The 21,114-nt window shown below is 36.3% G+C and overlaps 1 protein-coding gene across 2 annotated transcripts in view; it reads right to left on the reverse strand.

The window, feature by feature from the left end:
* Positions 1-251: 251 nt before the first annotated feature.
* Positions 252-21,114, reverse strand: part of ACER3 (alkaline ceramidase 3) — a 180,469-nt gene continuing 159,606 nt past the window's right edge. For both annotated transcript variants that reach the window (XM_081274044.1, XM_081274043.1), the window contains 4 exons: positions 11,827-11,928; positions 8,737-8,841; positions 5,045-5,090; positions 252-4,548 (listed from right to left, as the gene is read on the reverse strand). In XM_081274044.1, coding sequence (XP_081130170.1) covers positions 4,495-4,548; positions 5,045-5,090; positions 8,737-8,841; positions 11,827-11,928 — 307 coding nt within the window. In that variant the 3' untranslated portion in view covers positions 252-4,494. The remainder of the gene's footprint in view (positions 4,549-5,044; positions 5,091-8,736; positions 8,842-11,826; positions 11,929-21,114) is intronic.

A 21,114-nucleotide genomic window follows, 5' to 3' on the forward strand; every position in this document is an offset into this window, starting at 1 on the left:
GTTTTCTAGAATGAAATATGGTGACCAATCTTTTCTTTTCTTTTTGGTACTGGGGATTGAACCCAGGGGTGCTTTATTACTGAGCCACATGCTTAGCCTTTTTTATCTTTTGTTTTGAGACAGGGTCTCTCAAAGTTGCTTAGGATTTCACTAAATTGCTGAGGCTGACTTTGAACTTAACGATTTTCCTGCCTCAGCCTCCTGAGTTGCTTGGATTACAGGCCTGAACCACTGCACCTGGCTGATCAACCTTTTCTACACTAACTGCCAATCTAAACAGAGAATAATTTACAGGACTTAATGATAAATGAAGACATTAAGAAACAATATTAGATATTTACAGTGCACTGAAATGGGGCCAGTACTGCTTAGCTTTTACTCCAAATGTTTATCAAATATTTATCAATGACAGAAATTCTGTAGCTAAACACTACTGCTTAAAGTCTTCTCCTTTGCTGCTCTATCAGGAAAGGACTGTACTTTGGTGAGACTTGTCATCCTTCATACTTTCTATTTGTCCTTCAACAGTGTCAACGTCTCATACCTCAAATCCAAGTTAATTTTCAATGTGAATGTCAAGTAAAGCAGTAGCCTTACTGGTATATGCAGCAGACTGGGCTGAGAGTTTTGGAGAAATGGTTGAGTCTAGTGGCGTGCTTACATAACCTCAGCTACACCAGCAACTCCCCCACATGGAACTACAATTAGATGTTAAGAAGAAAAGAAAAAGGTGTTTCTTTGTTCGTAAAGGAAGTGCAACAATCTAAAAAACAGCACTGAAATTTTCCAGTTAGATGGATTGTGATGCTATGATTCTTTTTCTCCCTTTTTCTTTTCTTATTTTTTGGTACTGGGGATTGGACGCAGGGGTGCTTAACCATTGAGACCCATCCCCTGCCCTTTTTATTTTTATTTTGAGACAGCATTTCACTACGTTGCTTAGGGCCTTGTCAAGTTGCTGAGACTGGTTTTGAACTCGAAATCCTCCTGTCTCAATCTCCAGAGCTGCTGAGATTACAGGTATGCACTACTGCCTGGTTTCCCTTTTCATTTTCTAGCCTTTTTCATTAAGGGGTTTAAGTACATTACACCAAATTTTAATTGCTGTTTGCAAATGGTTAGAGCACAGTGAATAAGCTGTATTTTCAGACATTGAAAAACAAATGAAGTGATCAAACTAATTATATTATACATTGATATGGCACATAATGTAAGACAGAGGTAGATCCGAAAATAGCCACATAGCTGCAAATTACAATTGTAACTGGTTCTCTTTGAAACATCAATTTTACACAAATGCCTATCTAGCAGCACATCATAAATCACAGGCCAGAAGAATTTGCTATTACATAAATGTGGGGTTAGAAGTTAATATTGCCAATATTAACAAATAATTGTTTTCAAGAGCAAAGCAATATGGAACTCATAGAACACATAAGAAAACTTTAAAATTTTAGACACTTTTAGGGGTATTAGCTAAATTCAGAAGGTACTGGTATTACAGTAGAACAACTTATCTATAGGCACCTAGATATTTCATGCACTGTGCACTTAAGTTTTTGGTCTCTTAGTTTTCTTTGACTCACACCTCCTTCTCACACCTCACTCTCCTTAGTATAAGAAAAATCCTCTGTGTAGAGAAAGTTCAGATTAACCCTGGAATTTTGCTTTATGTTGAATTTTGCATTATGTCTAAACCATCATACCTGATCTACTTCTTTTAAACTATTTTAATACTATTATTTTGGTTCTCACTTGAAGATCACTGAAAAACAAATGATCCTTAATCATCAGCATATCACAAAAATAAGAGATGACTTCAGGTGGTGGGGATTGTTTCATGAAAGTTCCAAGGGGTGTAGCCAACAAGTGCTCAATCAGATTAACATAAACACTTTTCACTTAGTTTTCCCCTAAAACAAAGTCAAATTGCTTTCAGTTTTCTAAAGAGAAAATGACAACACAAGAAAAATCTTCAAATGAGGATCTTCTTTAACATCCTAATAAAGTATTAATGTAATTTGCTCTGAGCTCACAGATGAGCACCTTTCACATCAGGTGATAAGCAAACATACCATTATTTGCTCAGCAGGAAACAGGCTTTTTATACGTTCTAGTTAACAGGAAGTTTTCTAAGCAAATGAAGGGAAGGGAGTGGGTAGGCATCCAATCCTGTAATGTCTACCCAGAATCCAAGAAAGAAAAAGAAGCCATTGAAATAAAGGTGAATTAACATTTGCATACAATTTGGCACAGATATAAAGTACTAAGTGTGTCACTTGTTGCTAATAAGAGAGCCATTGGGTGAGGTACAAACTGACTTGGAAAATTAAAAAGCCAATTAAGAGGCCTGGCTTTTTTTTCTCTGATTTCTGCTTAACACATATAAAGTGTTCTATGTGGAGCATTCATGCTGTATGTCCTCAAAACAGAAATAAAGGTCTTTGAAGAACTGGCTAGTCTTACAAGTCATCAGGAGTGCAGATGTCTCTATAGTGAGATGCTGGGCAATTTATTCAAGTGACCAATGGTGGTGGCTGAATTGAACATTCAACAAATGGTTCTAAATGGCCCAGTTTCAGGGCTCTCTCTCAATCTGACTTTACTACTGCAGAGTATCAGTCTTATGATGTTAGCAGAAGTCATGAAGGATGTGCTTTTGGTTCCCATACATGGATTCTTCATTCAGTACAAAAATATAACGGTGTGAAACTAATTCTTTCCAAAGTGATAGCCAAAGGTAGATGGAAGAGAATGCAGCCAGAAGTTAGAATCTTGTGGCAAAAGAAAAAAGTTTTATGGACTGCACTGGAACTACATAGTTTTATGTCCTTCTAAACACAACCAAGGTACTCTTCGGATTTACGTTTTGGCAGGTATTGTTCTTGCTCAAAAGTAAATGGAAAAAAAAAAAGTAGATGGAAGTATCTGCCCAGTGGCATGTTGCTTTGCTAAGGGAAGGAAAATAGTACTCGGGCTAAAACTAAGGCCAGTAGGTGAAGAAAACAATTTTTGGCTTTAAATATGTATCAAGGTTACTTACTGAATATTGGAAAAATGACAGAGTGTTTTTTCCAACTTGGCAGAAGATAAAAACTAATTTTTCTTTTGAAGCCATAGCTCAAGATGTAATCATTAGATGTTAAATATCTGCTCCTTCATTTTTTGATTATGAAAAGTGATTCAATCTGTTATACATTCAAATCAAAATTAGTAACTAGCTGACTTACAATGAGATTTTACTGCTATTTCTTAGCAATGTAATCTTTGGATGTTCTGCAAGTTACAATTTTTTAAATGAAATTATTTTCATTTAATCCATTCAAATGGATGAAGCATCTACTTAATAATAGATGGGCATTTAATCTGTAAACTCTGCAGTGTAGCTATTAACAGCTCCATTTTATTATTGAAGAAACTGGCTTAAAAGAGAGACTTGTCCCTTATATCTATTTCCTTCAAAAAATGAAGGAGCAGATATTTTAATAAACTTTATATAAATAGAATTCTGACCATTTAATCTCTAGTTAACTTGACATACTTCCCTGGGCATAACTCTGAGAACTGGAAAATATCGCATAAGGCAAAAAGTCAGCAATTTATGACATTCCCTGATAACTTCAAATAAGTTATGCTAGGAGGCTGGGATATGGGTAGGCTAGATCACCCATCATATTTGCCTAGCCATAAAAACAGATACAATTTAAAGATCTGCAAAGATCAAAGCAAAGGGAGCAACCACCTTTAACTGAGGAGCAGCAGGCTGTAGGTGTCCTGGTGGAGCTTCAGAAAGGATAAAAGATGACCTGCCTGTTCAGATTGGTCATGGTCCACAGATATCTCAGAGCCCAAGGCAAATCCTGGGAGGTGACAAGTATTGAACCCACCGGCCAGTCTGAATTTGCTTATACTATTCCATCTGCCTAGCACTAAGATGGACAGTGAAGAACTATCTATATAGAATCCCACAGGGAGCTCTCTTTTTCCCCCCATCTTGGAAAATCATCCGTGAGGTTAATAGGACAACACTATAAACCAAAGCTGACACAGCTAAGTGGTGTGTCACAGCTGGCCATCTGGATACAGGATTTGCCAGTACTTAATGACTATTTTCATTATTTAATCAAACATTAAGAAAGGTATAATTCACATGCAACCCTGTCAAAAAGAAAAATGGTTAATTTCCTATGACCAGTACAAACTGTTAACCTGTTAAGAAAAGCCCAATTTCCCCAGCATTCTAAAATATAAATACACATCTGTTTCTTTATGAACATCTTAGGATGAAGATGAGGATGACAAATGAGATAAAGCCAGGAGCCAACATCCCACAGGTCTGTTCCTCATCTTCCCTGTGGCCGCAGCATTAATTAGAAAATCACTCCTCTGTTGTGATGGTCATGATGTATTTGAATATGTAGATCTTTAGATATCTCTTATTTATCCTGTCAGGTTTATGATAAGTGTCTTTGTTTTAATGGTGGAATAATCTCATCAGTACTTCCTGAGAGGCTCAAACATGATCACTGGCCAGATTCCGAAGAGAAACTGTAGAAACAAGTTAGGACAAAACAAGAGAAGATTGTTACATGTTATCCCCCCAAATGAGAAAGAACCTGCAGGGCTGTGACTCCAGTGCTTGCTGAGTCTGCTGGTGACTGTTCTGATACAGTAGCCTGAGCGCGACACATTCCTTCTAGACTTGCACCAGTCTCAGAAATTATTTTCATTTAATTAATTCAAGTATATTACGTGTTTACTTAATAGTGGACGGGCATTTAATCTGTTAACTCTGCAGTGTAGCTACTAATAGCTCCATTTTATTGTCAAAGAAACTGGCTTAAAAAAGAGACTTGTCCAACATCATGTAGTAATAAGCTGACGACTTAAAAAGAGTCTATATCCTTTGATTTCAAAGCCTGTGCTCTACTACCTTTCCATGCCCCTTTTCTTCTCCTACATTATCCCATCTTCCCAATACCCTCCCCCTTCATACACACATGCACATGCCCCCCCCCCCCGCCCCCTCAGGACATGGACTTACTTTCACTTTTGGTCTGTGTCTCAGGTAAAGTGTTCTAGTGTATAAACTGGAAGAAAAGGGGATGGGGGAAAGCTCTTAAGAATAATTTTTAATCCATGAACACTGGTTTATTGACAGAGTTAACCATACTGCCTTTGTATATACAAAGAAAAAAACACTGGCATATCTAACATGTGGCAAGGTGCGAAGGAAGACAGAGAAATGATTAACTTGTATACCATGACATCAGAATGTTTGTAGTTCAGTAGTGGGCATCCCACTAATGCTTGATATGATTTAACTGTTAACTGTTCCATCTTTCTTTCTTTTTTTTTCACTGCCTCAGGACTGGGCTTGAACTCAGGGGCACTCTACCACTGAGCTATATTTCCTTTTTTGTTTTGGTACCAGGCTGCACATAACCTCCTGAGCCACATCTCTAGCCCCTTTTATATTTTATTTTGAGACAGGGTCTCCCTAAGTTGACTAGGGCCTTGCTAAATTGCTGAGGCTGGTTTTGAACTTGTTGTAATCCTACTGCCTCAGCCTCTCGAGCCATTGGGATTACAGACATGTGCTATCCACCCCTAGCTTCCCAACCCTTTTTATTTTTTATTTTGAAGTATTTTTATTTATATGCTTCAGTCAACGAGGTACCTCTATATCCCAAATTTCCACATAACTGAAGCTTAAACATCTAAGCTTCTTTTATTTTAATTATTTAGAATGAAATGTCTCTAAAGAATACTTTATTCTTTCTCTTTTTAAAAAAATGATAGTAAGGGGTTGGGAATGTAGTTTAATGTCAAAGAACTTGCCTAGCATATGAGAGGCCCTGAACTTGACCTCCAGCACAAAAAAACCCCAAAAAACCAAAAACAGAAAGTAAACAATTTAAACATTAACAGATAACAAATTAAAAAAAAAATGAACTCAAAACTCTACCACCCTGAGAGGCTGAGGCAGGAGGAGCTCAAGTTCAAGGCCAGATTGGGCTAACAGTGAGACCCTGATTCAAAGGGCTGGGACACAGTTCAGTGGTAGAACACTAGCCTAGCACATGTGAGGAGCCCTGGGTTGGATCCCTAGTACTGAAAAAAAAAAAAAGAAGAAGAAGCAAAAAAGACTGCGTCACCAAATCTAGTCAAGTTTTATTTTTCTACATTTACTTTTTTTCCACATGCAATCTAATTTTCCTACAGGTTTAATAATTTCATTAGTATGAATCTGTTTCACATAAATATTAGATTTTCTTTTTTTTCTTCCTTCCTCCCTTCTTTTTTTTTGTACCAGGGATTGAACCCAGGGGTGCTTAATCACTGAGCCACATCTCCAGCCCTTGTTATATTTTATTTTGAGACAGAATCTCACTAAGTTGCTTAGGGCCTTGCTAAGTTGCTGAGGCTGGCTTTGAACTTATCTTCCTTCCTCCGCTTCCAGAGCTACTGGGATTACAGGCATGTGCCACCATGCCTGGTAAAATATTAGATTATTTTTCTATGTTGCTATAAGCTTTCCATATTTTTAATTTTAAATGGTGAAATAAAGGACATATTATAATTTATTTTATGATTCTGTACCATAGGGTAGTTTGTTTTGTCATTTTTCTAAATTAACTAACATTATGAGAAGCATTTTTGTATTTATACAGAAATTTTTATTATTTTTGGATAATTTCTCAAGGGAAATTTCTCGGAATATAATAATGGATAATAAATATAAATTTTAAAAAATATTGTTGTGCTGGGGTTGAACCTGGGACTTCATGTGGGCTAGGCAAACACTCTATTACTGAACTATAACCTCAGCCCAACATTTAAAAAATTTATTTATCTATTTATTTATATCAGGGATTGAACCCTGGGCCACTTATCCTCTGATCCACATCCCCAGTCCTTTTTAGTTTTTATTTAAAAACAGGGTCTCACTAAATTGTCTAGCTTTTCGCAAAGTTGCTGAGGCTGGCCTCGAACATGCAATCCTCTTGCCTCAGCCTATTGAGTCACTGGGATTACAGGTGTGCATCACCACACCTGGACCAACATTTTATTTTTTTGAACACAGGTAATTGTCAAATTTGTTCTCAAATGCTTTGCATTAATTTATACTGTCAAGTAATGTGTGATCATACAATTTTTACTGCAACTTAAGGAATGCTGAAGGGAGTTTCAAAAAACTATCGTTCACTTTACAAAATGCATCCCATTATTTTATTTTAAAATTATTATTTTGAATAGGTAATGAGTCATTTGGCAAAACAACTCAAAAAATGGAAGAATACACAGTAAAAAGAAGGTGTCTTTTCTACCCTTGACCCCCCCAATTCCCTGCTTTCATGGCCCAAATGAAACTGATGTTACTTATTAGTTTCCCTACATAAACAGATAATTTATGCCTTTATAAGCATATACATATGTTAATCTTTTTTTTCCTTCCCTCCCCTCCTTTTCTTTCTTTCTGTTACTGGAGATTGAGCCCAGAAGTGTTCTGCAACTGATCATATCTCCAGTCCTTTTTTATCTTGAGCCCTGCTAAGATTTCTTTCTCACAAAAATAGACATAATATTGTTTTAGAATTCATTTTCTTCTAGCTAGATGAAAATTTTTTTTCACTCATTTGCTCTAAGTATCTCTAAAACACACGGTCCCTTCTCTCTTTTTAAAATTTAAAATAGTTTCAAATGAACAGGAGAGATTGGTATGATAAATTCCTGAAACCCCCTTCTCCCAGATTGTTACCATTTAATTACCTTTGTTCCATCATACCCACACACCTACCTACATATATATATATATATACACACACACACACACACACACAAATATGCACATATACATACATGTATACATAAATATACATATATGTGCATATATATTCTATATAGTCTTTGTCTGACATGATATTCAATCACACCCTAAATATTCCAATGTGTTCTGCCATAAAACAAAGACACTCTCCAAATTACTATATTATAATATAGTAATATACTCTCCTATATTACTATTATATAGCCCTTCTAATCAGGAAATTAACATTAATATAACAGTAATATCTAAGCCACAGACCTCAATATAATTTACTGTCCTAAAAAATTTCTCTTCTTTCATTCTTATTGAGCCAGGTTACTAGCCAGGAACATAGTTTGTATTTACTTTTCTTTCTTCTATTGACACAGGTCTTGCTAAGTTGCTTAGGGACTGGATAAATGGCTTAGGCTGGCCTTGAAATTGTGATCCTCTTGACTCAAGTCTCCCCAGTCACTGAGATTGTGCCATTGCACCCAGCTTCTTTGTATTCTTCTTTTTATTTTATTTTATTTTTTTTGTGGTGCCAGGGATGGAACTTGAAGAATGGTATATGCTATGCAAGTCCACTATTAGCATTGACTGAGCTACATACATCACCAGCCCTTTTAATTTATTTTTTAAAAATTTGAGACAGGGTCTGCTATGTTGCTCAGGATGGCCATGAACTTGCCATCCTCCTGCCTTAGCCTGGTGGGGAACTGGGCTATATGTGTGCCATGGCTCTTAGCTGGAGAGGGACTTTTTAAGGTCATCCAGTGGCAGAGGCAAAACTGGAACATAAGTTCCTGATCTATCTCTTAACATTTCATACTTACACCATTCTATTCTAAGAGGAAAAACAAAAAACAAAACAACCCTTCAATACTAGGCTAAAAAACAACAACAACAACAACTCCATTTCCTACCTGAAAAGGATGTGAAGATAAGAACCCAGTCCAGTTAAAATATGCCACCATGCATGAAACTGTGTGGTAACACCTAGAATAGGTGGCGCCTCCCTTCGAAAGTCCCTGTGTGGAGAGGAGGAAAAAAATATCACATTAAAAGTTAAAAATATTTATTAGCACTAGGGTTGACAGTGTTAAGAGTATTTTGAAATGCCATTTTCAAATATGGCAATTATTTAATTTCCTTAAGTCACCATACTCTTTTTTAAAGTGTATTCTGAGGAATAGCACTCCTAGAAGTTCCATGAAGTGACTCTACTCAAATTAATGTGGGAAATATCATATAATTTTTTGCCTTCTTTTTGGTAACACACTTTGGGAAACGCTAGTCTAGCTAATTAGTTCCCTTGAGTCTATCCACTAAAAAACTGGATATATGCTATTCCTGTCATCTTGGTGTGGCACCATGTAAAGCCCTTTAATAGCTATTATTTTTGCTCATATTCAGTGATTCCTTGAGAAACCTTTATTATTAGCTTTGCTTTAAAAATCTTTTTGCAGGTTATGAGAGTTGCCTAAGTCAGTCAGTGGTACAGCTGGCTGTCAAATTCCAGATTTTTTTTTCCTTTTCATAGTACTGGGGGGATTTGAACTCAGGGGAGCTCTACCATTTTGCTACACCTAAGCCCTTTTTAAATTTTATTTTGAGACAGAGTCTCACTAAGTTGCCTTGTGCTGGCTTCACATTTGTGATCCTACTGCCTCAGCCTCCTGAGTAGCTACAATTTCAGGTGTATACACCAGTATAGCCAGCTCTAGATCTTTCCATTCAGGTTATAACATATTAGCATTTACTAGAGAAAAAAAATATGAAACACCAGATGATTTTTCTAGATATTGTTATCAATATTTGAGACAATTACCATCTTTAAGAGCCACATTGTATGTTGTCAGTTCTCAACAGGGGATGATGATCTCTCAGCAATGAGAGATCATCCCTGGTGAGGATTTTGCTGGGTATTCCTGATTCAGAACCATGTACTTAGTTTTTAGTTTTCTAAACAAGGTGTGTTACTTGCTTGTCTACATTTGAAGTCTATGTTTACTTATTTAACTGTTTACATGAAGAATTTCAAATGTGCAAAAGTAGGCAAAATAATATTCAACATGAGTAATTATCAACTAGCGGTAATGTAAGGGGAAAAATAGATGAGGATGGTGGGAACATGAGGTTAAGAGAATAATTCTATAAAGTGAGCCGACTATACTGACTCTTCACATGCTTTCTCTCTCCAGATGCCAAAAAGTAATCTGTCTGCAGCTCGGTGGGGCCTGAAGGGACAGGATATGTCATATTCCTTAGCAAACTGAGGCAGAGGGTAAAGATCTGGCAGTCAGTGTAGATAAAGAATATCTGGTTATTACTAGCTATCACACTTCCCAGGTCAATGGGTTGTTAATAGCTAACCTCTCAGATAGCACTTCCCAGCACAAGGAGTTGGTAAGGATTAACCCCTATGGCCCCTGACCTTCCTGCCCTTAGGCACATACACGAAGATTAAAAGGGGGGTCTATAAAAGAGCAAGGCACACCCACTCCCACAGACTCCCAGCTCTGGGGCCCCTTTTTCTTGGAAGAAGTCTGTTGCTCTCTCTTTTCTTAAATAAAACTTGCTTCCTTCACTTGCCTCAGCCTTTCTCAGGTGTTTAAGCTTCAATGGGAGGCGAGGGTCGGGGGTGGGGTGGGGGTGTGAACAAGGACCTGTTTCTGATCTCAAAGACCAGTATCAGTAATGTGTGTCATTTAAACCTCTACTCACTTCTCCCTCCTATATTATTTTGAAGCAAATACTAGATATTGTAGCATTTTATGTGTAAATATTTTAGTTATATCTCCAAAAGATAAAAACTCTTTAAGACATAAACTACAATACCATTTTCATACCTGAAATATTAATAAAAATCCCTTAGTATCATTATATATTCAATTATTGGCCAAAGTTCTAAATTTTTCATAAGTTTTTTTTTTTTTTAAGATTCAGAGTTAGTTTATTTGAATAAAGACACCCTCCCCTCCCAGTTCCCCTGAAAAAAAGGCTAACACATTGTATTTAGCTAACATATCTCTTAATTTCCTTAATAGGTTATTCCTCCCTCTTCCTCCTACCCTCTGCTATTTATTTACTGCAGAGACCAGGTCATTTAATCTGTAACTTCCTCAAGGTCTGAACTTTGCTGACTGTCTCCCTGTGGTGCTGTTCAATATAGCCCCTGTCTTCCATATTTATGTAAAATTGTTAGGTCACAGAATTTTGAGTTAGAATGGTATACAAATTTATCTATTTGACATGCTCATTTTATGGAAATTGAGGCCTAGAAAAATAGTATCCTAGTGAAAGATGAGAGTTGAGAGACCTAAGTTTAAGATACATAATTGCTGACAAGATGGTAAAAGGAATACTTACCTTTTTAAGAAAATAACACTGACCATATGAAAGTGCAATTTATATTTATTTATTACAAATCATTCTTATTTATTCAACAAAGCAGATTAGTAGGTTTCAAAGATATAGTTAGCATTTGATTAATTGTCCAGTTCTGTGATACATACATACACAAAACCCAAAGTCTGCAGAGGTTATGAAACAGTCTCAGGCTCAAACTTTTAGGTAATTTTTAACAGGTATTCCCAGCACTTTATTGTGCTGTATACATATTTTGTTTTTCTCCTTTCCTTTTTTCATTACTGGCTATTGAACCCAGGGCCTTACACATGCTTCCTAAGATCTCTACCACTGAGCTACATCCCCACCCCTAAGTTTGAGACAGGATCTCACTGAGTTGCCCAGGCTGGCCTTGTACTTGCAATCCCAATCCTCCTGGCTTCAGCCTTCTGAGTAGCTGCGATTACAGATGTGTCACCTTGCCCAGTTTGTATATATTTTAAAAATGACAACATTAGTAAAAATTCACTCAGGCTGTTTTTCTTTAGACCTTTCCTTCTCATCACATGTGGCTCAAAGCACTGATATTTCTGTATGCCTATGACATTTTCTGTTTAATAGAAAGCTTCCAAAAATATTTCTCAAGGAATGAAAATATATCTTACCTCAGCGAGTCACAAAAGATGTTATCTATGTTCCATAATAAAAATCCCAATAAAAATAAACCCAAAGATGTATACCCCAGTCCTCTAAGCCATGGATAAACCCTGTAGAAAAAAAAGAAAAGCAAAATGAAAATTTTTCAAATTATGTCACGAACACAGCTTGCAGTCATCATTTTCTGAGAAGGAAAGGTTTTCATTAGTATTAAAAGCCAGTCTTTTATTTAATGCATTTGCTGAAGATGTGTAGGGCCAGCCTTCCTCCCTTCCTAAACTGGGGATTTACCTAGGGGTACTTTACCACTGAGATACACCCCCAGCCTTTTTATTTTTACTTTAAGACAGAATCTTGCTAAATTTCCCAGGCTGGCTTTGAACCTGTGATCCTCCTGCCTCAGCCTGGAGAGTTTCTGGAAAAATAGGGTGTGCCACCATGCCTCGCCCCATTTTAAAAAATGTGGGTCTTGCTGTGTTGCCCAGGGCTCAAGTGATCCTCCTGTCTCAACCTTGTGAGTAGATGGGACTACAGGTGTGTAATATGCCCAGTCATTTCCCAAATATATTTGCCATTAAAATGTACTGACAGAGAATGGGCCACCAAGACTTGCTATCAGGAGGCTAATCTGAAAGTACTCACCAACTCACCAAAATTTAAAACACACACACACACACACACACACACACACACACAGACACATATTCATTAAGTCACTTGATAATATATACTGAGCGCTTACTGTTTTCCTAGCATTGTTACAAGCATTTGAGAGGTTGGCAGTGCGTAAGATAAAGTCCCTGCTCTCAAGGAACTTACAGAATAAAGTGAGAGGGTAAATAAAAACAAAACTAATTAAAAAAAAAAAAAGGCCTGGGAAGGGGAAAGATGGTGATATGGAGGTATTATCTGGATGGGGTGTGCACACACACACACACACACAATCTAAAATCTTTAAATAAATCCTTGAAGTATGTATTATTCTTTTTACTTTACCAGTAAGGAAACTGAAGCTTGGTGAGTTACCCCAAATAATAATAACAGCTTATTTATTTTTTATAGTTTCAATGAGGTAAGCTGTATATATTTTTAAAGTATATATCTGATGAGTACATCTGTACATACCCATGAAACAACCACATCAATCAAGATAATCAACATAACATCACCACCTCCAAAAGCTCAGTTTGCATTTTTTTTTTTTTTAGAATGGAATCATGCCATATACAGTCTTTAATGTATGGCTTTTTTTCTTTTGACATTCTGAGATTCATTTCATGTCATTATGTGTATCAGTACTTAATTTCTTTTTATTGCTCAGTAGTATTCCATTGTATGGATATAGTACAATTTATTTATCTGTCCAAATGCTGGTGAGCATATTTGTTTCCAGTTGAGCATTACAAATAAAGCAACTATAAACATCCATGAAATGAATGCTAGGAAAGAAATGGCTGGGTTGATTGGCAGATAAATGTTTGACTTTTTTTTTTGGTGATACTTTGGATTAAACCAGGACCATGTACCTGTTAGGCAAGTGGCTACCACTGAGCTGGATCTCCAAGTCTCCAACTGTTTTCCCAAGGCATGGCTCTAATTTACATTTTTACTAGTTTTAGTTATTCCACATCCTCAATACTTGGTATGTTCTTTTCATTTTAGCTATTCTAGCAGTGCTGTTTCATTGTAGTTATTCTTTCTCTTTCTTCTTCTTTTTTTTTTTTTTTTAGTGCTAAGAATGAACCCAGGGGCATTTAATTACATCCACAGTTCTTTTCATATTTTTATTTTGAGACACTATCTAGCTAAATTGCCCAAGCTGGCCTAAAACCCTCCTGCCTTAGCTTCTGGTGTTACTGGGATTACAGGTGTATACTACTGTGCCTGGATCATTGCTTTTTTTTTTTTTTTTTGTTTATTGGTACCAGGGATTAAACTCAGGGGCACTCGACCACTGAGCCACATCTCCAGCCCTACTCTGTATTTTATTTAGAGACCAGGGTCTCACTGAGTTGCTTAGTGCCTCACTTTTTGCAGAGGCTGGTTTTGAACTCACAATCCTCCTGCCTCAGCCTACTGAAACGCTGGGATCACAGGTGTGCACCACCACGCCTGGCTGGATCATAGCTTTTAATTTTCATTTCCCTAATCATTAATGTCCTTGAGCATTTTTTCATGTTCTTATTGACATCCATATGTCTTCTTTGATGCAGTACTTATTTGCTTTCTTATTATTGAGTTGTAAAAATCTTTTATACATTCTACATGTACATCCTTTTTTGGATAAATATTTTGCAGGTATTTTCTCCAAGTCTATGACTTGCCTTTCATTTTCTGAACACTGTCTTGAAGAATAAACTTGTCAATTTTTTTTCCTTTGGAATGGTGTCTTGCTTTGTTGTCCAGGGCTCAAGGGGTCATCCTGCCTCAGCCTCACAAGTAGCTGGTATTACAGGCATGCATCACCAAGCTTGGCTTTTTTTTTTTTGAGAAAAAGGAAAAAGGTTTATTGTTTTGCTAACAAAGGAGAAATACAGGGGACTCCTCTGTCCCAGAGGCTGTGATTCTCCCCATCAGGGAAAACAGAAGGCTTTTAAAGAAGCTCTTTAAGGGTTGCATTCCAGGTGTGTTCTGGTAGGGGGTCCCTAGACAACTTAAAAATTTTTAAATAATGGTGTTAAATTTAAGTTCATTTCCTCTCATAAGACTATTCAGTTGTGTTGCATAATTTGTCAAAAAGATGATCTTTTTTCCTACATTACCTTGGCTAGGATTATAGGCATGTGTCACCATGACTGGCTCAAAGAAATTTCAAAAAGTGTATCATGACTAAGTGTGTTATATACCGTAGAGTTTATAAGGTAAGAAATCCTCCTTCTTTGTGGTGCTGGGATTGAACCCAGGGCCTTGTGTATATTAAGCAAGTGCTTTCCCACTGAAAAAAATGATTTTATCACTAGTTTGTGTAAGGTCTTTTGTTTATTATTTATTTTCAGATCATAAACAAGATGTTGAATTTTACAGAATGCTTTCTGTAAATCTACCAATACCATCATGCAGTTTTTCCCCCTTTATTTTTACTTTTTGGAATATGTAGAACAGTTTGAATAAACAGTTTTACATATAGTACCTTACATATAGAATAGTGTGTTTGCAAATTTAAATAATATCTGAATGTACAATGGCATGTGTTCCTTTTTGTGTGTGTGTGTGGTGCTGGGGACTGAACCCAGGGTCTTGTGTATGCAAGGCAAGCACTCTGCCAACTGAGCTATATCCTCAGCCGGCATGTATTCTTACCAAAGATAAATTTAAGTTCACTGTTTATCAGTTCTAAAATACATTTATACAGATTGCTAAAACTGATAAACAGAATGAGGCATAAAATATTCAAGTGTTATATGTCATCAAATAGCCTCCTATTAATAGTCTTTCCCCCCTTTAAAAAATTTCCTTTATTTTTAAAACATGGTGAACAGCAATAATAGATTTTTTTCAACTATTTTGTTATTTTAACTATAGATATTCATATACAAGTGAATAAAAAGGTGATTTAAAAATCCAGAAGGAAAGCACAAACCTGGCAATGTATGTAAAGGGCACTACTCTCCTGTTGGATGAAGGTTCTCAAGAGAAGATAAGTTTATAAGAGAATCACAGATTTCAGCTTTTCAGAGTTTATTACAGTCCACATTTGGGAAAGACAAGAATGAGTCCCAGGAAACGGGGCTCATTCAGAGAAGGTATCTGGCAGGGTAGCAGTTTGTGCTAGGTTTGGAAATATGACAGGAATATGATTAGGAAGGAGTAGAGTGCTGGTTGGTTTTTTTTTTTTTTTTTTTTTTTGCTTCTAAACTTACTTACCATGGACAATCTTCAGCTCTCAGGAGTAGTTCAAAGCAAAATTCTTCTGTGGGGTGAAATGAATTGTCTTTGGTTATCCAGGAAGCAGGGCACGGAGGAGAGAGCAAGAACTTTATCAGCACATGGTCCATGCAAGCTAAGTACAGGTATGATTCTAGGAACATTCTACCCATACATTGTCAAGTGCAAGAGGGTGAAATAAGAAGTCAAAATATCTATGTTTGGAGTTACACGGTTTCATTCTGGACTGGCTGCTTGTCTGGTGTATAGCTATTCTCTGAAAAGTCCTTTCCCTTCACTTTCACTTTGGGAACTACCCTTGCCATCTCTTGGGTTGAAGCTCCTGTTTTGAATCCAATACCTTCCTCCTTATTGTATTACTCTCATTTTGGTGAAAAACATTCTCTAAAATAGGAGCATGTTCCAGAGCAACGTTTATGGGATTCAAGTTTTGAGAACTTTTAATCCATAAAAAATATTTTCTCCGTATTTTATTGATAGTTTGGTTGGTTATAGAATTCTCAGTTATAAACCACTTTTCTTCAGAAATTTGAGGGTACTGATCTACTGTCTTCTAGTTTCTAATGTTGCTTTAGCAAGTCCAAAGTCATTATGATTTATAATCCTTTGTATGTCTACCTGCTCCCCAGTTCTATAAACTTGTTGAATCTTCCTTATTATTCTGAAACTGACATGGATCTATTTTCATCCACTGTGCTTGGTTATTCAGTGGGCTCTTTCATTCTAATAACTCATGCCCTTCAATTATAGGATTTTTTCTTGAATTATTTTGGTGATTTTCTCACTATCATTTTGTCTGACTTGTCTCTCCTCCCCCCCCCCACTTTTTATAGTATTGGGAATTGAACTCAAGGGCTCGTACATGCTAGGCAAGCACTCTGTCATGGAGCTAGATTCCAAACCCTTTTTTTAAAAAAAAACAAAAACATTTTGAGACAGGACCTTGCTAAGTTGCTTGGGCTCTCCTCAAATTTGTGATCCTCCTGCCTCAGCCTCCCGAGTAGCTGGGATTACAGATCTGAGTCACTGTGTCTGGCTTCTTCCCTTTGCCCTTAACGTTAGTTCTATTCTGGTTCACCATTATCTATTCAGTAATATTCCCTTGGAATCTCTTCTATTTTTCATTTTTTTCCTCTTTTTTTGTCCACACTCAGAGTGGATTCTTTAACTGGATTTCTCAAAAAGTTCACTTTTTCATTTTATCATATTTAAAAATTTTAACATTTTTTCGATTCTGTTTCCTTTTTATAGTATCCTACTCTTGAATCATAGGTATATTATATGGGGGAATATTAATGAATTAATATTTTTATTTGAAATTTTCTCCTTTCTGCATTAATTTATTCCTTCAAGTTTAGTTTTTCATTATTATCTGTTTTGGACTTTTTCATATTGGATGCATTTATCATACGTGAGGTACTATCTCTTCACTGTGTGTGTGTGTGTGTGTGTGTGTGTGTGTGTGTGTATTACCTAGATCAAACCCAGGAAGTTTTGACAGGGTCTTGTTAAGTTGCCCAGGCTGGCCTCAAACTTGTCATCCTCCTGCCTCCGCCCCAACAGTCATTGGGATTACAGGTGTGCATCACTGCACCTGGCTGTAATCCTAGACTCATTTTTTAAGAGTCCAAAAAAAGGGAGACTAAAAAGGTGATCATAGCCCATTTTTACAGAATCTTCTCTTGGTAGAATTTTAAAAGAAGCAAAATGAGATACTGGGTGATTTTCAAGATACACTCTGTCTTTTATTTTTTCCATTCTTCATTTCTCTTCAGGTTTACTCTTATTTTCTAATTCTTGAAGTTGATTGCTCAGTTAATTATTTTTCAACATGTCTACTTCTAATGCAAAATCTAAGATTATAAATTTCCTTCAAATAACCACCTTAGCTACATTCTATTTTGATTTGTAGTATTTTCATTATAATTCCATTCTAAGTATACTCCCTACAAACCCATGCTAGGGATCAAACTCAGGCCTTGTACATGCTAGGCAAGTATTCCACCACAAAGATACATGGCTAGCCCCACCCCCCATCTGAGTGTTTTAAAATTTCTAATATAATTCCTTTTTTACTCATGAGTATCCCCCCTCTCCTTTTTTGGGAGGGGGCCAGGCTATCTTGCCCAGGATGGCCCTTGTACTCCTGGCTTTAAGGGATTCTCTTGCCCCAGTATTCTGAATAGCTGGGAATATGGGTTCTGTGCTACTGCACCTGGCTGGAAGTATGGTTTTAAGTTTGCAAGACTTTGGGCTATTTTAATTAATTCTGTTTTACTTAAACTAGTTGCACTATACCCAGAGAACATGTTCTACATGATACTAATTCTTTAAAGTTTTTTGAGCCTTGCTCTAAAGCTAAAATGTAGTAGATTGAGAACTTGTTTCATACATGCTTGAGAAGACTGCATTCTTTAATTGCTGAGAGTACTAGATCATTTTGTTATGTATTACTGAAATTTTATCTATAGCTTTATTCATTTTTTTGGTCTGAGTTACTATATTACTGTGTTAAAATACCTGTATGATGGAGCACTATCTTTCTTTGTAATTTTGTCAATTTTTACTTAAAAATTTCTGAAAAAGCTTAGGATTGCCATTTTTTTCTGGTAAACTGGATTTTTATTATTATAGAGAACACATTTGTTTTAAACATTGTCTTGAAATTTTGTCTATTATTAAAATTTCCAGTACCACTTTCTTTCTTTCTTTTTTCCTTTTTGGTACTAGGGATTAAATCCAGGGGCACTTAACCAATGAACTACCCAGCCCTTTTTATTTTTTTTTATTTTGAGACAGGGTCTTGCTAAATTGCTTAAGGCCTCCCTAAGTTTGCTGAGGCTGTCTTTGAATTTTTGATCCTCTTGCCTGAGCCTCCCCTGCTGCTGGGATTACAGGTATGTGCCATTGCACCAGGTTCTTTTGGATTTAGTTTTCAGAATCCTATTTACTGCCTGGTATGTCGAGGGCGGCTGAGGCAGGACGATCGCAAGCCTGAGGCCAGACAGGACAACATAGGGAGACCCTGTCCCAAAATAATAAGGGCTGGTAATGTAATTCAATGGTAGATTGAAACTGAGTTCTATTCCTAGTACTGGAATGGGGGAGTCCTTCCATGCTTCTGGAAGATTATTGTAAAATCAATTACTATTTTTAGTAGTTACTGAAAGCACACATGTAAAAATGAAATGACTAGGACCTTAGAAATTACATAATTGATTATCCCCTTCTATCTTACATGTTATTTCCCTTACCATTTTAGTTACATTTTGTACATTTTCTTTTTCTTTTTTTTTCACATATAGTATATTTATTTTTTTTATGTGGTACTGAGGATCGAACCCAGTGTCTCACACATGTGAGGCAAACACTTTACCACTGAGCTACAGCCCCAGTCCCTATTTTGTACATTTTCAATCTCTCAAATTATACATTAGTATTTTAAGAAGTCACAATATTTTGTTGAAATATTTGTCATTTTTACTGTTTTTTTTTTTGCACCTCAGTTCTTGCTCCTAAATTTACAATATCTTTTTGAAGGTCTTTTAGTGAGATATACAGTAAGCCCCCCTTATCTGCAGGGTTTCAAGGCTCCCAGGGGATGCCCAAGCTTTTGGATAGTATCAAACTCTATATATGCTATGTTTTTTCATATACATGCATACATATGCAGATATAGTGCCTTTTCCATCTTAACTAAGCATTTATTTCATTTAACTATTGCATTATGGCTGTAACTTTTGCAGTTTGAAGTGACAGAAAAATTAGCATTTCTTTTTATTTCCTCTCAATTTAATAGATAGAAAATTTGTTCTTTAGATCTTAGCAACTACAGATGCAAATTTTTTCTTTTCCTTATTGAGAACTGTCTCCTTTTCACTTCAAGGAAGTGCTTAATGGCTTCTCTTTGGTATATCTAAACTGCCAGCAACACTATTCTTGCACTTCAGGGCCATTAGTAAGTAGAATAAAGGTTACTTGATCACAAACACTGAGATACCTGGACAGCTGAGCTGATCTGATAATAAAGATGATTACTAAGTGACTAACAAGAGGGTAGTGTATTCAGTGTGGATACGCTGGACAAAAGGCTAATTGATATTCAGAAGGGATGGAGTGGGATTTAATCATGCTACTCAGAATGGTGTGTAATTTAAAACTTGAAATAAAAATTGTTTATTTCTGGAAATTCCCACTTAACATTTTTGGATTGTGGTTTGCTATGGAATGCAAAATCATGGTTAAAGGGGGAACTACTGCACTGGCAAACTTCTTCCATTTTATTTGTCTCTAATGTCTTTACCTTACCCTATCTTATTTTCTTTTTAGTATTTATTTTTTAGTTTTAGGTGGACACAATATCTTTATTATTTTTGTGTGTTGCTGAGGATCAAACCCAGTTTTTCATGAATGCTAGGCGAGCACAACCCCAGCCCAACCTTATCCTATTCTTGAAATATATTTTGATATAGAATTTCAAGCTGATGATTAATTTATTTCAGTATTTAGGAGATAACAGTCCATTGTGTTTTGATTTCCATTGCTGCTATTCATTATGTCTGCTATGGACCAATTATTATTCCTTTGTTAGTAATATGTCCCCCCCCCCCACTGCTGTGGATCAAACCAGGGCCTGTGCATATTAGGCAAGTGCTCTACACTGAGTTATGTCTCCAGCCCATAATATGTCTTCTATTTCTGGAGTCTTTTAAGATTTTTGTTTTTGGATTTCATCATTATCAGTATGCTTTTTCTATAAGCATTAAATCATAAACAACTTATTATTTTTAAGCAAAAAATAATTTTATACTTTCAATTTCAAGAAAAATGCTAAGTGAGCAAAATGTAGGTCTCTCCAGGAATGGCTTGTGACCATTACCACATAAAAATCTTGCAAAATGAACTGCTTTTCTTGTCACAATTAGGAAGGTGAAGAATTGGGAAGCCACTGGACTAACTGCTACATCCAGCATCCCTCTATTTTAGTATAATTCACAGATCGAGTAGCTGCAATCATACGTGTTTACTTTAATCATGAAACATATTCTAGATCTAAACCATATGTGGATGACTTACATAGTACTACTTTTTTCCCTCACTGAATTTGAGTCTCTTGTGAATATATGTGATTGGCAGAATCTGAATGCTATCTGGAAACTTACCTGCACAAAAAAAATATGGAAAATATAGCTTTAAAAATTTTAGCACCTACTGCACAGGATGGCATACTTGAAGATATTTAGAATGATACTGAGTGAGCTGATCTTTTATATCTGCTGCACCTGAGAAAGATTTCCTTTTATTTATCCTGATTAAAATTTGCTTTTGTTCTTGAAGTTGTGTAGTCTTGTCTTTTATCAATTATAGAAATTTTTCACCTATTATCTTTTTGGATATCTCCTCCTCCCTCA

This window comes from Spermophilus citellus, assembly GCF_964194105.1.
Source record: "Spermophilus citellus genome assembly, chromosome: 2".
Classification (NCBI taxonomy): domain Eukaryota; kingdom Metazoa; phylum Chordata; class Mammalia; order Rodentia; family Sciuridae; genus Spermophilus; species Spermophilus citellus.